This window comes from Pogona vitticeps, chromosome ZW-PAR (assembly GCF_051106095.1).
Source record: "Pogona vitticeps strain Pit_001003342236 chromosome ZW-PAR, PviZW2.1, whole genome shotgun sequence".
In the NCBI taxonomy this organism is placed as follows: Eukaryota; Metazoa; Chordata; class Lepidosauria; order Squamata; family Agamidae; genus Pogona; species Pogona vitticeps.
In genome coordinates, this window is record NC_135800.1 from 7,385,683 (window position 1) to 7,398,123 (window position 12,441).

At 47.2% G+C, this 12,441-nt stretch overlaps 2 protein-coding genes across 10 annotated transcripts in view; one reads left to right on the forward strand and one right to left on the reverse strand.

Annotated features, from left to right (window-relative positions):
- The first annotated feature begins 76 nt into the window (after positions 1-76).
- Positions 77-7,453, forward strand: DYNC2I2 (dynein 2 intermediate chain 2). The gene is made up of 9 exons (XM_020793455.3): positions 77-265; positions 1,507-1,767; positions 2,138-2,247; positions 2,709-2,866; positions 3,467-3,576; positions 4,088-4,255; positions 5,100-5,332; positions 5,972-6,129; positions 6,695-7,453. The coding sequence occupies exons 1-9, from the start codon at positions 182-184 to the stop codon at positions 6,931-6,933; spliced, it is 1,521 nt and encodes a 506-aa protein (XP_020649114.3). The 5' UTR covers positions 77-181; the 3' UTR covers positions 6,934-7,453.
- The window catches only part of SPTAN1 (spectrin alpha, non-erythrocytic 1), a 52,150-nt gene continuing 46,870 nt past the window's right edge, over positions 7,162-12,441 (reverse strand). For 5 of the 9 annotated variants that reach the window (XM_072984734.2, XM_078382679.1, XM_072984735.2 and 2 more), the window contains 7 exons: positions 12,104-12,166; positions 10,437-10,491; positions 9,665-9,861; positions 8,836-8,889; positions 8,285-8,431; positions 7,611-7,758; positions 7,162-7,500 (listed from right to left, as the gene is read on the reverse strand). In XM_072984734.2, the coding sequence (XP_072840835.2) occupies positions 7,375-7,500; positions 7,611-7,758; positions 8,285-8,431; positions 8,836-8,889; positions 9,665-9,861; positions 10,437-10,491; positions 12,104-12,166 (790 nt within the window). In that variant the 3' untranslated portion in view covers positions 7,162-7,374. The remainder of the gene's footprint in view (positions 7,501-7,610; positions 7,759-8,284; positions 8,432-8,835; positions 8,890-9,664; positions 9,862-10,436; positions 10,492-12,103; positions 12,167-12,441) is intronic. The other 4 variants (XM_072984739.2, XM_072984738.2, XM_072984737.2 and 1 more) reach the window with 1 other exon arrangement.

The following is a 12,441-nucleotide window of genomic DNA, read 5'->3' on the forward strand; positions in this document are numbered from 1 at the left end:
AGGGGCGAGACACATTCCCTTAAGAAAGATGGCTGCCGGGGGGGCGTGGCGACGCCGCGTTCCCTTAAAGCGACGCCATCTTGCCGCGCCCCGGCCGCCGCCCGTCCCTCGTTGCTAGGGCAACTGCCTCACCTGAGCCTGCCTAGGCCCGGGGCGGTCCTGCCTCACCTGCCGGGGAGCCATGTTCGGGGACTGGGGGGCGGCGGGCGGCGGGACGGGTGTGGCGTCCGTGTGGCGGAGGGCCCAGGGGTCCCGCAGCGAGGAGGTGAGAGGCCCGGGCTGGGTCCGCCGGTGGCGGCGCCAGGGAGGGGGACCGTGGGGCGCAGCAAGGGCGAGAGACTTACTCCGGTTAGCCAAGGTTACTGGGTGGTAACCACGGGGTTAGAGACTCGGGCTCGTTCATATGCCTTCCCCCTTCTCAGCCATGCTACTCCCCGGGTGACCTCAGGTTGGCCGCCCCTTCTCGGGTGGCTGGCCCACCCGACAGGCTTGTAGTGAAGGTAAAATGGCGAGAGGGAGAGCCAGGAATGCCATCGAAAGCGTGGCTGCAAGTTGGAAATGTAACCTGTGTGTATTGTGTAATTAATATCAATAATGGAAGCCACTTTGGTTCTCCTTAAGGAGAAAGGGTCAAGCTGGATAGCTCAGTGGTTGAGGTCTCCCCGGCTTCCCTGCCAGAGGTTGGGAGTTCAGGCCTCCTTAACAGGGATCCGTAGGGTCCCTTTCAGCTCTACAATTTTATTGCGTCTTACTAAATGAATGAATTTGTGCATGAACGAGGAAACCAATAAGCCATTAGGGCATGACTCCTTACCTTAGCTGTATACAGCAGGCAGGCTTTGTAAGGAGCAGTCAGCCGTAACCCATGTTACTCCCTCAACCTCGCCTCAGCTGTTATTTATTGGTTAATTACATGGCTCTGCAACTTTATTTTTGTGTCAAAGGTAGGTAGGTTAGGCAGGAAGACAAAGAGAATGAATAGGCAATTCATTGGCCCAGTCCTGCTGCTCTAACCACTACCCACACTCAGATGGTCTACCCTGCCTCAATCTCTGTCCCTCAAATGGGGCTAATAATCACCTTTATTACAAGAACTAGTGAGAGGGTTATGCTTTACAAATAGTTGCACGTGGCCATTGACTGTGGCAGTGAAGTATAACTAGCTAACAATAATAAGAGTATATACTTCCTCTGTATTATGCATATCACAAAGATGCTGCAGGAGCCTTCTGCTAAGCCATCCCCAGCCTGAAGCCTTAACAGTCACCTGTTCTCCCTTTTCCTCCTGCATGAGTATTTGGAGACAGTGGCCTGCAGTTCACGAAAGCTTACATCAAACAGAAATTGTGTGATCTGATGGATTCGAATCTTGTTGGAGTAAATCAAGGAAGCCACAACAACCCTGCTGTTGATCAAGGGGACCAGGTTTTGTACTTGAACTGAATTAGGGAAAGAAAGTTCTTCAAACTCTTGTTTGGATAGACAGCCTCTTTGTTATTTCAACAGAAAAGCACCCAGACCAGGCTGATCTCCACCAAAGAAGCTGTTGCCCAGTCCCGCTACTGCCAGGATGCAGGCGTTCAGACCGACACGGACGAGGAGCAGGCCCAAGCACGGGGTCTCCCCTCTCCTGCAACGGTGGACTATGCCTCTCTGCGCTCTTTCCTGCAGAGAGTAGAAGAGGTTGTCATCCGGGAATTAGATAAGAACTGGAAAAGCCATGCCTTTGATGGTTTCGAGGTGAACTGGACGGATCAAAATGAAACGGTAAGCCCCTGCTTTCGGAGAGAGCAGGGATAATAGTTAAAATCTTTCTCGCTCGGCTCTATTCTCTGTCAAATTCCTTAAGTGCTGAACGAGGGAGTATCCTGCAGCAGGGCCGAGATAGCTGCTCCCCCCCCCATGTCACCATAAAAAACAAAAAAGTTATAAATAAATTTCTGCCAAATAAAAACTGATTAGTCTTGGAGACATCATAAAGCTGTTTGATTGGTTGCCATAGACTAAACTAGCTACCTCTTTAGGTTTATATTGCACCTTTCTGTCAGGAAGCTTTTCCCTCTATAGTCTCCTTCTCCCTGTTTTTGTCTTTACAACAGCCCTGTGAGGTAAGTCAGGCTTTGCTCCTTTTTTGCAGGTTAGTTGTTTGCACAGCTTATCATATCCGGAAGCTCAAGAGTGCAAGCTGCATGTCACCGGTATCTCCTGGAATGCCACAGGGGCCGTTGTTGCGTGTTCATATGGCAGGTGAGTTGAACAAAGCCACAAACACTGGTTCGCTTTAAGGAGGCTGTATTCTGACATTTGGCAAGTGTTTTTATTCTAGATTTTTTTAGTTTGACAAATCAGTTTCTTTAAAAAGCTGGTACAAGATCATTCAGCGAATTTCACGGCTAAAGTGGGAATTTGAACTCGGGCCTCCCTAATCACAAGCCAGTGCTCTGACCACTTAGAACCAGGATGTATTTCTCCAGCCATTTGGATGTCAGGAGATTCTTGTCTTTGTATTTTAACAGATACTGCCCTTATGCTGCCTGTACTGGAAAGTGTGGGGAGGAGGGGAAAGTGTGTGTGTGTGATAGACAGAGAGGAACTGCATCCTAGAAGATCCTATGAAGAAAGCAGACGCCTTCTGATGCACTCCTGAAGGCGTGTGGTCAGGTAAGGAATGTTGCAGAGGCAACTGTTTTTCTCTTTTTTTCTTCCAGGCTGGATGATGGGGACTGGAGTGCAGAAAAATCCTATGTCTGCACTTGGAACCTAGACCGCAGAGCTCTGAACCCCACCCGTCCAGATCTGGTGGTGGAAACCCCCAGCGCCGTGATGTGTTTGGCTTTCCACCCGGTGCACCCTTCCCTCATTGCAGGTAGCTTGCTCTTCTTTCTTTGTTTTGTACCTTCCCCCCCTTTCCCTTGGTTTTGCAAGTAGGTCCCACCCCACCCTCCAAGCATACCTGGCTTGACATGGTGGAGCAGAAGCAGTTCAGGTGGCCAGGAGTCTGGCACATTGTTTTCTCTACGAAGACACCGGGTTTTTTGCCCTGTATTGTTGCTTACCATCCAGTAAGCTGGGTTTGTGTAGTGGTGGTGGGGCTTTAAAAACTCTTTGTGTAGGTTCTTCCCCCACCCCCCACCCCGATTTCACATGGCATGGTTTGTTCTCTTGGCATCTGTTTTGTTCTGTTTTTATCCTTGAAATTTTTTTAACGTTCTGCTAGCAGCGTATTGAGAGTTGATTTTGATTGGGAAGGGTGGGACAGGGGTTGAAATCGATTTCGCCAATTCCAGTAGTAACCTATACCCAGACCGACCTTGATGGCTTTGAAATCAAGAAAAAGATGACCAGTAATGTATAGCTTGATGGGAGGTATGGTCTGAAGCTTGGAGGATCTCTGAGATTCCACATGTATAGCAGAGGGACGGTGCTTAGCAGAAATACTGTGAGACACATGTCTTGTCTCCTTCAGGTGGCCTGTTCAATGGGGAGGTCTTGGTCTGGGACACCAGCAGACTGGAGGATCCCTTGGTCTGGAGGACAGGAATGACGGATGACACCCACACAGATCCTGTTTATCAGGTAGAAAGGGAGGTTGCCACATTGACAAGTTTTCAGCCTTTCCAAGTAGTTTCCCATCAATGGAGCTTTGAAAATTTACTTTGGGGGACTGAAACCCATTGGCTAATCCCAGCTGAAGTAGGTCCATAGAGCAAATGGGATTTATATAGGTAATGGCTTACTGTTCAAGAGCCGATTCACAGGTCTGCTCTTAGTTGCAATGAAGCAAGAGGACACTGGTCTTACTGTGTAGTGGTCGACCCCTATGCAGATGTGATATACAGCATAAAACTGGTTAATCAGCTGGGGAAAAAGCCATGATCCCATCACTAAACAATGATTTCCTTTACTTGGCTGACATTCCTAATAAAATAGGAATGGTCTGGAGACCATTGGTGAGGTTACAACCTTTGTAACTGTCTCTTTATATAACATTGCTATGACATGTTTGTAATGTATTACAAGGACTGGGGAATCTGTGCCAGGGCGGCAGCAACACATTCTATTTCATTTCTCCTTGCTGCTACATCAGGTGGGCTGGTTTAGAGACTCAAAGCACCACCACTCCTTCTGCGTTCTGAGCGTCTCCACCGACGGGAAGATCCTACTGTGGCAGGAGGAGAGAGATGGCCTCCTCAAGCCGATGGACGGCTTTGCTTTTGTGCTGCAGCAAATCCCCAGGACCATGAAGCTGAAAAAGGTGGGCTTTTGAGTAGGAAAGAGAATGGCCTCCCCAGATGGGGGACTGGCTAGATTCCATATAGGGTCTGGAACAGTGTTAGGTCTTGCTTTATGGAAGAAGAATTTGGGAAATAGAAGTCAAAGGCCCAGAGCCTCCTGGAGGAACCAAGGGCAGAAGTGGGCACTACACCTCCACCTATTTTTGTTTTTACTGCTAGCGACGTTCACAAGGATTCAACTCTAGTTCTTTGTTGCTCAAGATCACCTGTATGCAAACTACCGTATTTTTCGCTCCATAAGACGCACCTTTCCATAAGACGCACCAATTTTTTAGGAGAAGAAAACAGGAAAATATAATCTGTTTTCTTCGCTCCATAAGACGCACAGACTTTCCACCTCCCTGTTTTGTGGGGAAAAAGTGCGTCTTATGGTGCGAAAAATACGGTATGTGATTTCCCACAGAACTGCATTTCTGTTTTGTTGCCAGTTGTGCTTGGAATCGGGACTGGGGGTGTTTTATGTCTTTTGGTGTAGAGCTGTTTTTGAGCCAGACTCGGCAAGCAGGACGATTCCTGAAATGGAGCAGAACGGTTGCTGAGTTTGTCAAGCGTTAACAAGATGGCCTGAGTAGATGTTTATGACTTTTTTCTCCTACTCAGTGCAACTCCCTTGCACTACTCCACAAAGGGTATTCTCCATCTCCTAACCCTGCAGCGGTTGTGAGGAAGTACAACGTAATTTGACAGTCTAGGCATTCTTCGTTGAGCTTTCACTATAGCGTGCGGCTTGTTTTGGTTTTGCCTGCTTAACCTGTGCATCTCACGGTGGGCCTGTCCTCTTCCTTTTTCTCTCCCCCCCCCCAGCATGCCCGTGGAGACACAGCCGTGGGCGTGACCTCTCTCTGCTTCTCCCACTTTGAGCCCAGCGTATTCATTGTGGGCACGGAAGGGGGCTACGTGCTGAAGTGCTCCAGTGCCGTGGAGACGGTTGCTCTCTTACAGAAGGGCAGTTCGATCCCACTTAAGGCCCCGGCCCAGTTTGTCTTTGCTCCCTACGGTGGACCTGTCTATTGCGTAAGCTGCTCACCTTTCCACAGGTGAGTAAGGAGTCCAGCTTGTCTGTGTAAGCATAGATGCAAGTGAATCACAGCTTCTCTCCGTTTGGTTAGCCTGCCCTACTCAAAAGATGGGATGGACTCTGTCCCTAATTCCTTGGCTTTCTCATGGAACAAATGGGGAGTAGTAACCCTGACAATGACATGCCCTTTCTCTGGTTCAGACAGCAAATAATATATTAGAACACAGAATTCCTGTGGAGTAAATGCAGGAAAAGATGTCTGTTTGGCTTGAGTGGATAATTACAGAGTTTCGGCTTCAGTTCTGAGAATGTATTCACATTTGGATTTTTTTTCTAATTATTATTTCTGTTCTCAGTGAGCTTAGGCTAACAATAACATCTGGAAAAGCCATGATTATGTCAGGAGCTGTCTTAGAAATGTTTGTCATTTGCATACCCCCCCCGAGTAATTTTTATTTATTTGAAATATTTCTGTGCTGCTTTCTACCCAAAATGACCCAAATATATTAGGATCGTTTACTTTCGTGACCCTAGAGAATAAAGACCAACAATTCCTGCTTTGCTTAAATAGTGTTACAACCTAACACACTTCTCTTTAAACAGGATCCTCCGGATGGTCCTTTGTTTTTTATTTTCCTGAATTTCTGCTTGTTCCTAGGAATCTTTTTTTGAGTGGCGGCACCACTGGCCATGTTCATTTGCATTCCATGCTACAAGCTCAGCCCCTCATTGCTCTTCAGTTGTCGAAAAAATACATTTTCAGTGTCAGGTGGTCTCCAGTACGGCCTTTGGTTTTTGCAGCCACTTCTGGTGAGGGTAAGTAAGTATGCATTTACTGTTCAACGAGGTCTGTACAGCCACAACAGAAAAACAAGTGGATAGTACCCGCTCCGCCTTAAGCCACATTTTCTGTCAATAGTGAACAATATGCAAACTGGGTTAGTTTTTGTATTTGAAAGATGAATGTGGCTGCCTAATACCATTTCTGGTTAGCAGAATGTGTGGTCTCTTTTAAAAAATGGGAAACAATTGGAAAAGGGAATATTTCCTTAAACACACTGGCCTCTTTAATTTCACTGAGATGCAGGCCATGGGAATTCTACTTGGACTGGCAGTAGATACGAGCAGTCAGAACCTCTGTCCAAACTTTTAGCAAAAAAAGATTATTCTGCAATTTGGCCTAATTTAGAATGTAAGGAAGTTTTATAAGCAAGGTTCTCAACGTTTGGCTCTCAGCTTACAGAACCCCCAGACAGCATGGCAAATGTTCAGGGTTTCTAAGAATCAAGTCTAAAACACCTGAAAGGCCAACAGCTGAGAGCAATGGGAGTTGGGCCAGGCTGACAGTGTGGCTATAATGGTCATATTCTTTGCTTTGCAGGGGAAATCCAGCTGTTTGATTTTGGGAAGAGCGCTCAGAAGCCTTCCATTTCTATCAAGCAGACCTCTGACCAGAGTCCCGTGTACTGCTTAGAGTTCAACCACAGACAGCCCCAGCTTCTTGCTGCTGGAGATGGTGGCGGAGTAGTAAAAATCTGGCAGCTAAGTTCAGATTTTACAGAAGAGGGACCACGAGAAATGAGCCATCTTGACCAACTAGCCAACGAGGTGACCGATTGACACAAACTGCAATAAAAGATTTGGTATGTTTTTCAGTGGGCTCTAAACATCTTTACATCAAGCAAGTCCCTTTTAATTTAATCCCTCTTCTCTGCAAGCTGTAATGATAGTCCAAAGGGTAGAAGAGACTGTGAACAGGAGCCGAGATTAACTCCTTGTTTGTGCTGCAGTTCTTTGATAAAAGTGTCTTTGGGAATTTTTAGGGCCCCATGAAAAAAGCAGAATTGGTTTCACTTGGACCAATAACTTTTATTGAAGCACACGGCAACATTTTTGCTCCTTGTACTAAGAATATTAGAGGTTCTTAAGCTAAGCAGTTTTAAGGTTACACTGGACAGGTAACATTGGTTATTTCTGAGCACAGTGGTGGACACATGCAGAGAGAAAAGAGGCAGAAGACGTGAGCACATTCTCAGGATGCTGTGGGACTAGCACTGGGTATCAATTCACAAAGAGGGAACGTGTAAATTCAATGTAGTCGTAGGCAGAGGGAAGCTCCCTGCCTTTGCTGTCCATGTACGGCTTCATGTGAGAGATGCAATAATCTGCCTGTTCCCGGGTCAGGTTCTGAAAGGAAAAGAAGAGACGTGTGGAGTGAGAGGGGGAGGGGATGATGGCAAGGAAGCTGTCAGCACAGTGAAAGCAGGAGCCAGGTGAAAGAACAGGCCGGTATTTACCTGGTAGAGTTCCTCCTTGGTCACGTACGGTTTGCCCTCAGAGCTGAGGGCACGGAAAGCACTTTCTATCTCTTCACTAGACTTGACGTTCTCCGTCTCCCTGCTGATCATGAAGGCCATGTATTCTTGCAGCGAGACGTGTCCGTCCCTGTCAAAAGGGGGAAAGAAAACCACCACAAGCTAAACAGGACTGCTTCAGAGCAACCCCTGCCTAGCAAGCATTGGTTGTTTTGAGATCAGCTAAAAGCTTTCAAGCAGAGACATTGCAGAAAAAGATAGGTCACCTTTCGTACAGGAAGCAAGTTTGATGAAAAAGATGAGGTCAAGAAATGGACTTGGCCAACATCCTGCTCAGAGTTCTGCAAGATGAAAACCCGCCGCTTTTGCAGAGATGAACTGTCTACTCAGCACCCATAGCCAAAATGGAAATCATGAAAAAGGGGGGTCCATGTGAACTTTTAATGAAATTAAAACTATGACCTTAATTAGATGTGTGTGTGTGAAGGCCTACCCCACTTAAGTATGAAATCACAAGGTAGATACAGCTGCATTTTTCTGATTCTTAAGCACTCTGCTTTCAAATGAAATGTTACATTTGGCGACTCTGGGATTTTTATTTTGAAGAACTAGGCAAGCTGGATGCCAACAGCAAAATGCCCCTGCGGGGCTTGTACCTGTTAGGATCAACTGTGTCGAGAATAGCCTCAAACTCCGGATCTGGCTCTCCTTCCTCCACCATGGGCAAATCGTAGCCAAGGGACCGCAGGCAGGATTTAAACTCCTGGTGATTCAGACGACCAGACTTGTCCTTATCAAAATGTCTGGAATCAAACGTAAGGCATTAAGCTTATTCGCTAGACAGATTACATAGGTTCTGCCCTCACCTCTCCCAAACTTCATTATCTACAAAACAATGGTAGAGTCTAGTAATACATATACACATTTGATAACTAGTAAAGACAGGTTGTCCTGCCACCCCACACACTCTCACCCATCTCCTCCTCCTTCAGCAAACAGACTGAAGCAGAGCAAAGGTTAGCTGCCAGCAAAATGTGGGCTCACTTATCCTTTCTGTAGATAAAAAACGTCCGGAGAGTCAAAGCCAGAGGTTGGGAGTTTGATCCCTCACTGGGCCTCCATGACGGGGGCTGGACTAGATGATCCACTGGGTCCCTTTCCAGCTCTACAGTTCTAAGATGATGATGATTAAGACCAGCAGACTTACTTAAACATCATGCTGAACTCCTTGAGGGCTTCTTCGGTAACTCCGGTTGTGTTTCTAAAAGGAAAAACACCATAATAAAACTTTGGCTGGCAGTAGGAAAAATTTAGCTTGCTTTTACACATTAGGTACAGAAGCTTTGGAAAAGTGTGGTGATGAGAAAGGAATGATGTGCTTCATTCCCCTACATCCCCTCCTGGGGCCAAGGTACAAGGAGAAGCCATGAATTGCCCCTGGTCGCATGAATTCAACAGACTTAATGACATGGCCGATAAGAGGCTCCCACACCAAGTGTAACCTGGGCTACAGTCTCTGTTTGTAGAGTAAAGGAATATTTGGACTGCTTCGTGTCCTGCTTTGAAGCATAATTTTCATTCTAAGAGCATAAAATGTTAGTTGGCTGAAATTCGGTGAGTCAAAAAACTTTGCCCATAAAGCAAAGGCAAGGAAGCTTTTTCAGGTGTAGAGAGGGCTGTGTTCAGTTTTGAAGAATTTTGGGAGAGCCACGCTCCTGACACGGGCAAGATCAAAATCAAGCACATATTACTGAAGAGAAGCTCTCGCTGCCAGTGACCAGATGATCGCTCATTCTAAACCAGAAAATAACCCCTACAAGATCTCGAAAGGATGGCCTCATAAGGGACGCGAGTGTGATTATCAGGGACAACCCTGCCAGCTTCTACTCCAGAGGCTGATGTCCCCCACCCCTGCCATGCAGCCTCCAGAACACACCTGGCATCTGGCATTTCTAAGATCAGCTCCAGGGAACGCTAGGTCTTGGCCTCTGCTTTGCGGAGCAGAATTCAAGGAGGAGGCCGCCCCACCGACTTACCTGGCCTGTATTTGCTGTTCGAGATTGTGTTGCATTCTCATGCCCAGTTGGTCAAGCTGGTCCCACTGCTGTGCCAGCCCCACAGTGCTGTGCTCTGTGTACTTGTTGTCCAGGATCAGAGCTTCCTCCATGGCAGCTCCCAGGTCCTCGATCTTCTTCAGCTGGCTCCTCATGGCCCGGATCTCCTGGTGCTTGCGCTGTGGGGAAGAGGGGAGGCATCAAAATGGAATGTGGGAGTCTGTCCCGCTCCGTGGGATCAAGAAGCTCATTGTCAAGACGCTGCCCTTCTACTTTTGGATTCATGATGCTGGGAATAACTCCCACCTCTGGTTCTGCAGATGAGCTTGCTACCAGGTTTGCATCACCAGTCCAGCAGCAAATGTATGCTTAGGGGGGGGGGGAGGGGAGAGCTCCTGAGCAGGTAACATAAGCAGCAATTACAGTATTCCTCTACATGAAGTAACCTCAAGGCAGAAGCCAAGGAATGACAGATTACTATACAGTCCAAAGCGTTGCTTGCAGTGGTTAAAAACACAGAACTGGGGTTCTGGGAGATGCAAATCCTTCAGCCATGAAACTGTCTTAAAGAAAATAAAACCTCTCCCTATTGAAGTTTGTTCCAAGACACACAAGAACAGAGAATGAAAATCGAAGCTAGACCCCACCACCCTTTGTATGCCACATGTAAGCGGGCTGTAAAGTGGAAACACTCATGAAATGAATCTCCCCCCCCAAACTCTGCATTTCAGTGCAAGAAAAGGAAGACACATACTTTGGTAGCTTCAAGCTGCGATTCTAGGGTTCCCGATTCCTCCACCATACAGGACCTAAACAGAGAGTTAAAATGAGAGGGGGCTCTTGATAATTGGATGCAAAACACGATGGGGCTCGAAATTAACAGCATTCCTTCTCAGTGTAATTTCTCCTGACCCTCTAAGAAATGAGGATCATAAAAGCCCTCCAGACTCTACTATAACCACGTTTCCTTCAAAACTCCATTCATTTCTATTGTGTTAAGTATTCTAGGATAGCTTACCAGGCAACTAACATTCTCACTGGATTGTATACTAGAACAGTATACGTTTTAAATTTTTCAAAGCGGTCTGTATAGAAGGTGGATCGCACAACTACGACAGACAGAAGACAGTCAAGTCCTGGATGAAACAAGATTCTTTCCTGAGGCTGACCCGAAACACTCCTGGAAATCCTTTTTAATTCCATTTTTTAAAAAATGGCTGGAAGGCTTGGTCTCCAATTGAGGGTTAAGCAGACTGCACTGGGCAGCTTTTGATAGTTAAGTTCAAGCCCCATTTTCACAGCCGTAAAGGGGGAGGGGGGGTTAAAAAAAAACAGAAAACACTTCATGCCAAATCCAAAGCGCTCACTTCTCAATGGACTGAGTGAGACACCCCCGTTTCCAGTGCAACCTCACCCGCCCAACGGTGCCCGACACACACAAACCACGAGTGATTTGATTGAGATGAGCTTGGTTGGCCAATGAGCGACAGAGCTCTAGCAAGGCTTTGCACAGAGGAAGCGTGTGGAAAACCTTCACAAAACTACTGGCTCAGTTTCAACACCACCAAACACTCATGCAGACCAGTGCCTCGGGAATACAGAGGAGCAGTCGCTCCGAGATCACCGTGGGGGGAGATCCCAGGCAGCCCCCTGGAACACCAACGGGCAGAGGGGCCTCGCGAGGCTCAAGCTGCAATTTAAGGATCCGTCATTAGGGCACTGCGCTTCTTGAAGAATAACCATTGCACGGCCTGCTTTTTTTAACTTTGGCACTGCTTAAGTAGGCAGAAGAAAGGAGAATATTTGGAAGCCAAGATTTAATCCAGACTAGCCCAATAAGGCCATTTTGAATTTCCTGCTAAATCATAGCAGCATTAACAAGGCAGCAGTTTTTGTCACAGCACATTGTATTTAGAGCCTCTGTCCTGGAACATTTATGGTGCAAGATCACAATGGACAATCGGTGTACAAACAGCAAGTCTTTGCTATTGTGCAGGTGGGTTGCACATTCTCAGTGCCCCTGTGAGACGTCCAGTGTCCTCCTCTCTCACCCCAACCCAACCATGCCCCTCCCGGGAGGGGATGTGTGGACTTTCACACTAGCTTCAGCTAGGAAGAACCACTCAGTGCTAAGGCAAAAGCACCAGATTTTTGTGGGTGAGTCTCACTCCCAGAGGGTTACGGCTCTCGGTCAGTGCAGGCTTAAAACAGATCAAAAGCAGGGACCCAGAATATTTCGGCCAAAGAAACCGTAGGCTAACAGAAGGGGGGAAAAAAAACACCACTCCCTCCCGGCCCAAAGCATCTCACGGCAGTGACAGTTAGTCAAAAGAAAAAGCGAGCCTTTGGAATTAGGAGTGCGCTTAAAAAAGACATAACAAAAAAAGAACACAGTGAGATAAGAAAAATAAGAAGAAGAACCTTCCAGACAGATCATCCCCAACTTCATACTGATAGACACGAATGACACGACGGTATGCTATGCTATTCAAAGAAAAGAAACCAAGTGAAATTCCAAATGGGAAGAAAAAGGAGAGCACACAGCAATCAGGAGCACAGCTCCAACCAGCGCTAGCAGCTCACAAGCAGCAGCAGCAGCAGCAGTCACACGCACACACACACACAAGGACAGGGCGCAGCCCCACCTTCTGTGGCAAGGAGCCACCCCGGGAGGATTTCTACCATGTCCAAATGCATACAGGCAAGCAGCAGCCCCACAGGACAAGCTTGGGGAGGCCAGACCAAAAGCAGGACTTCTG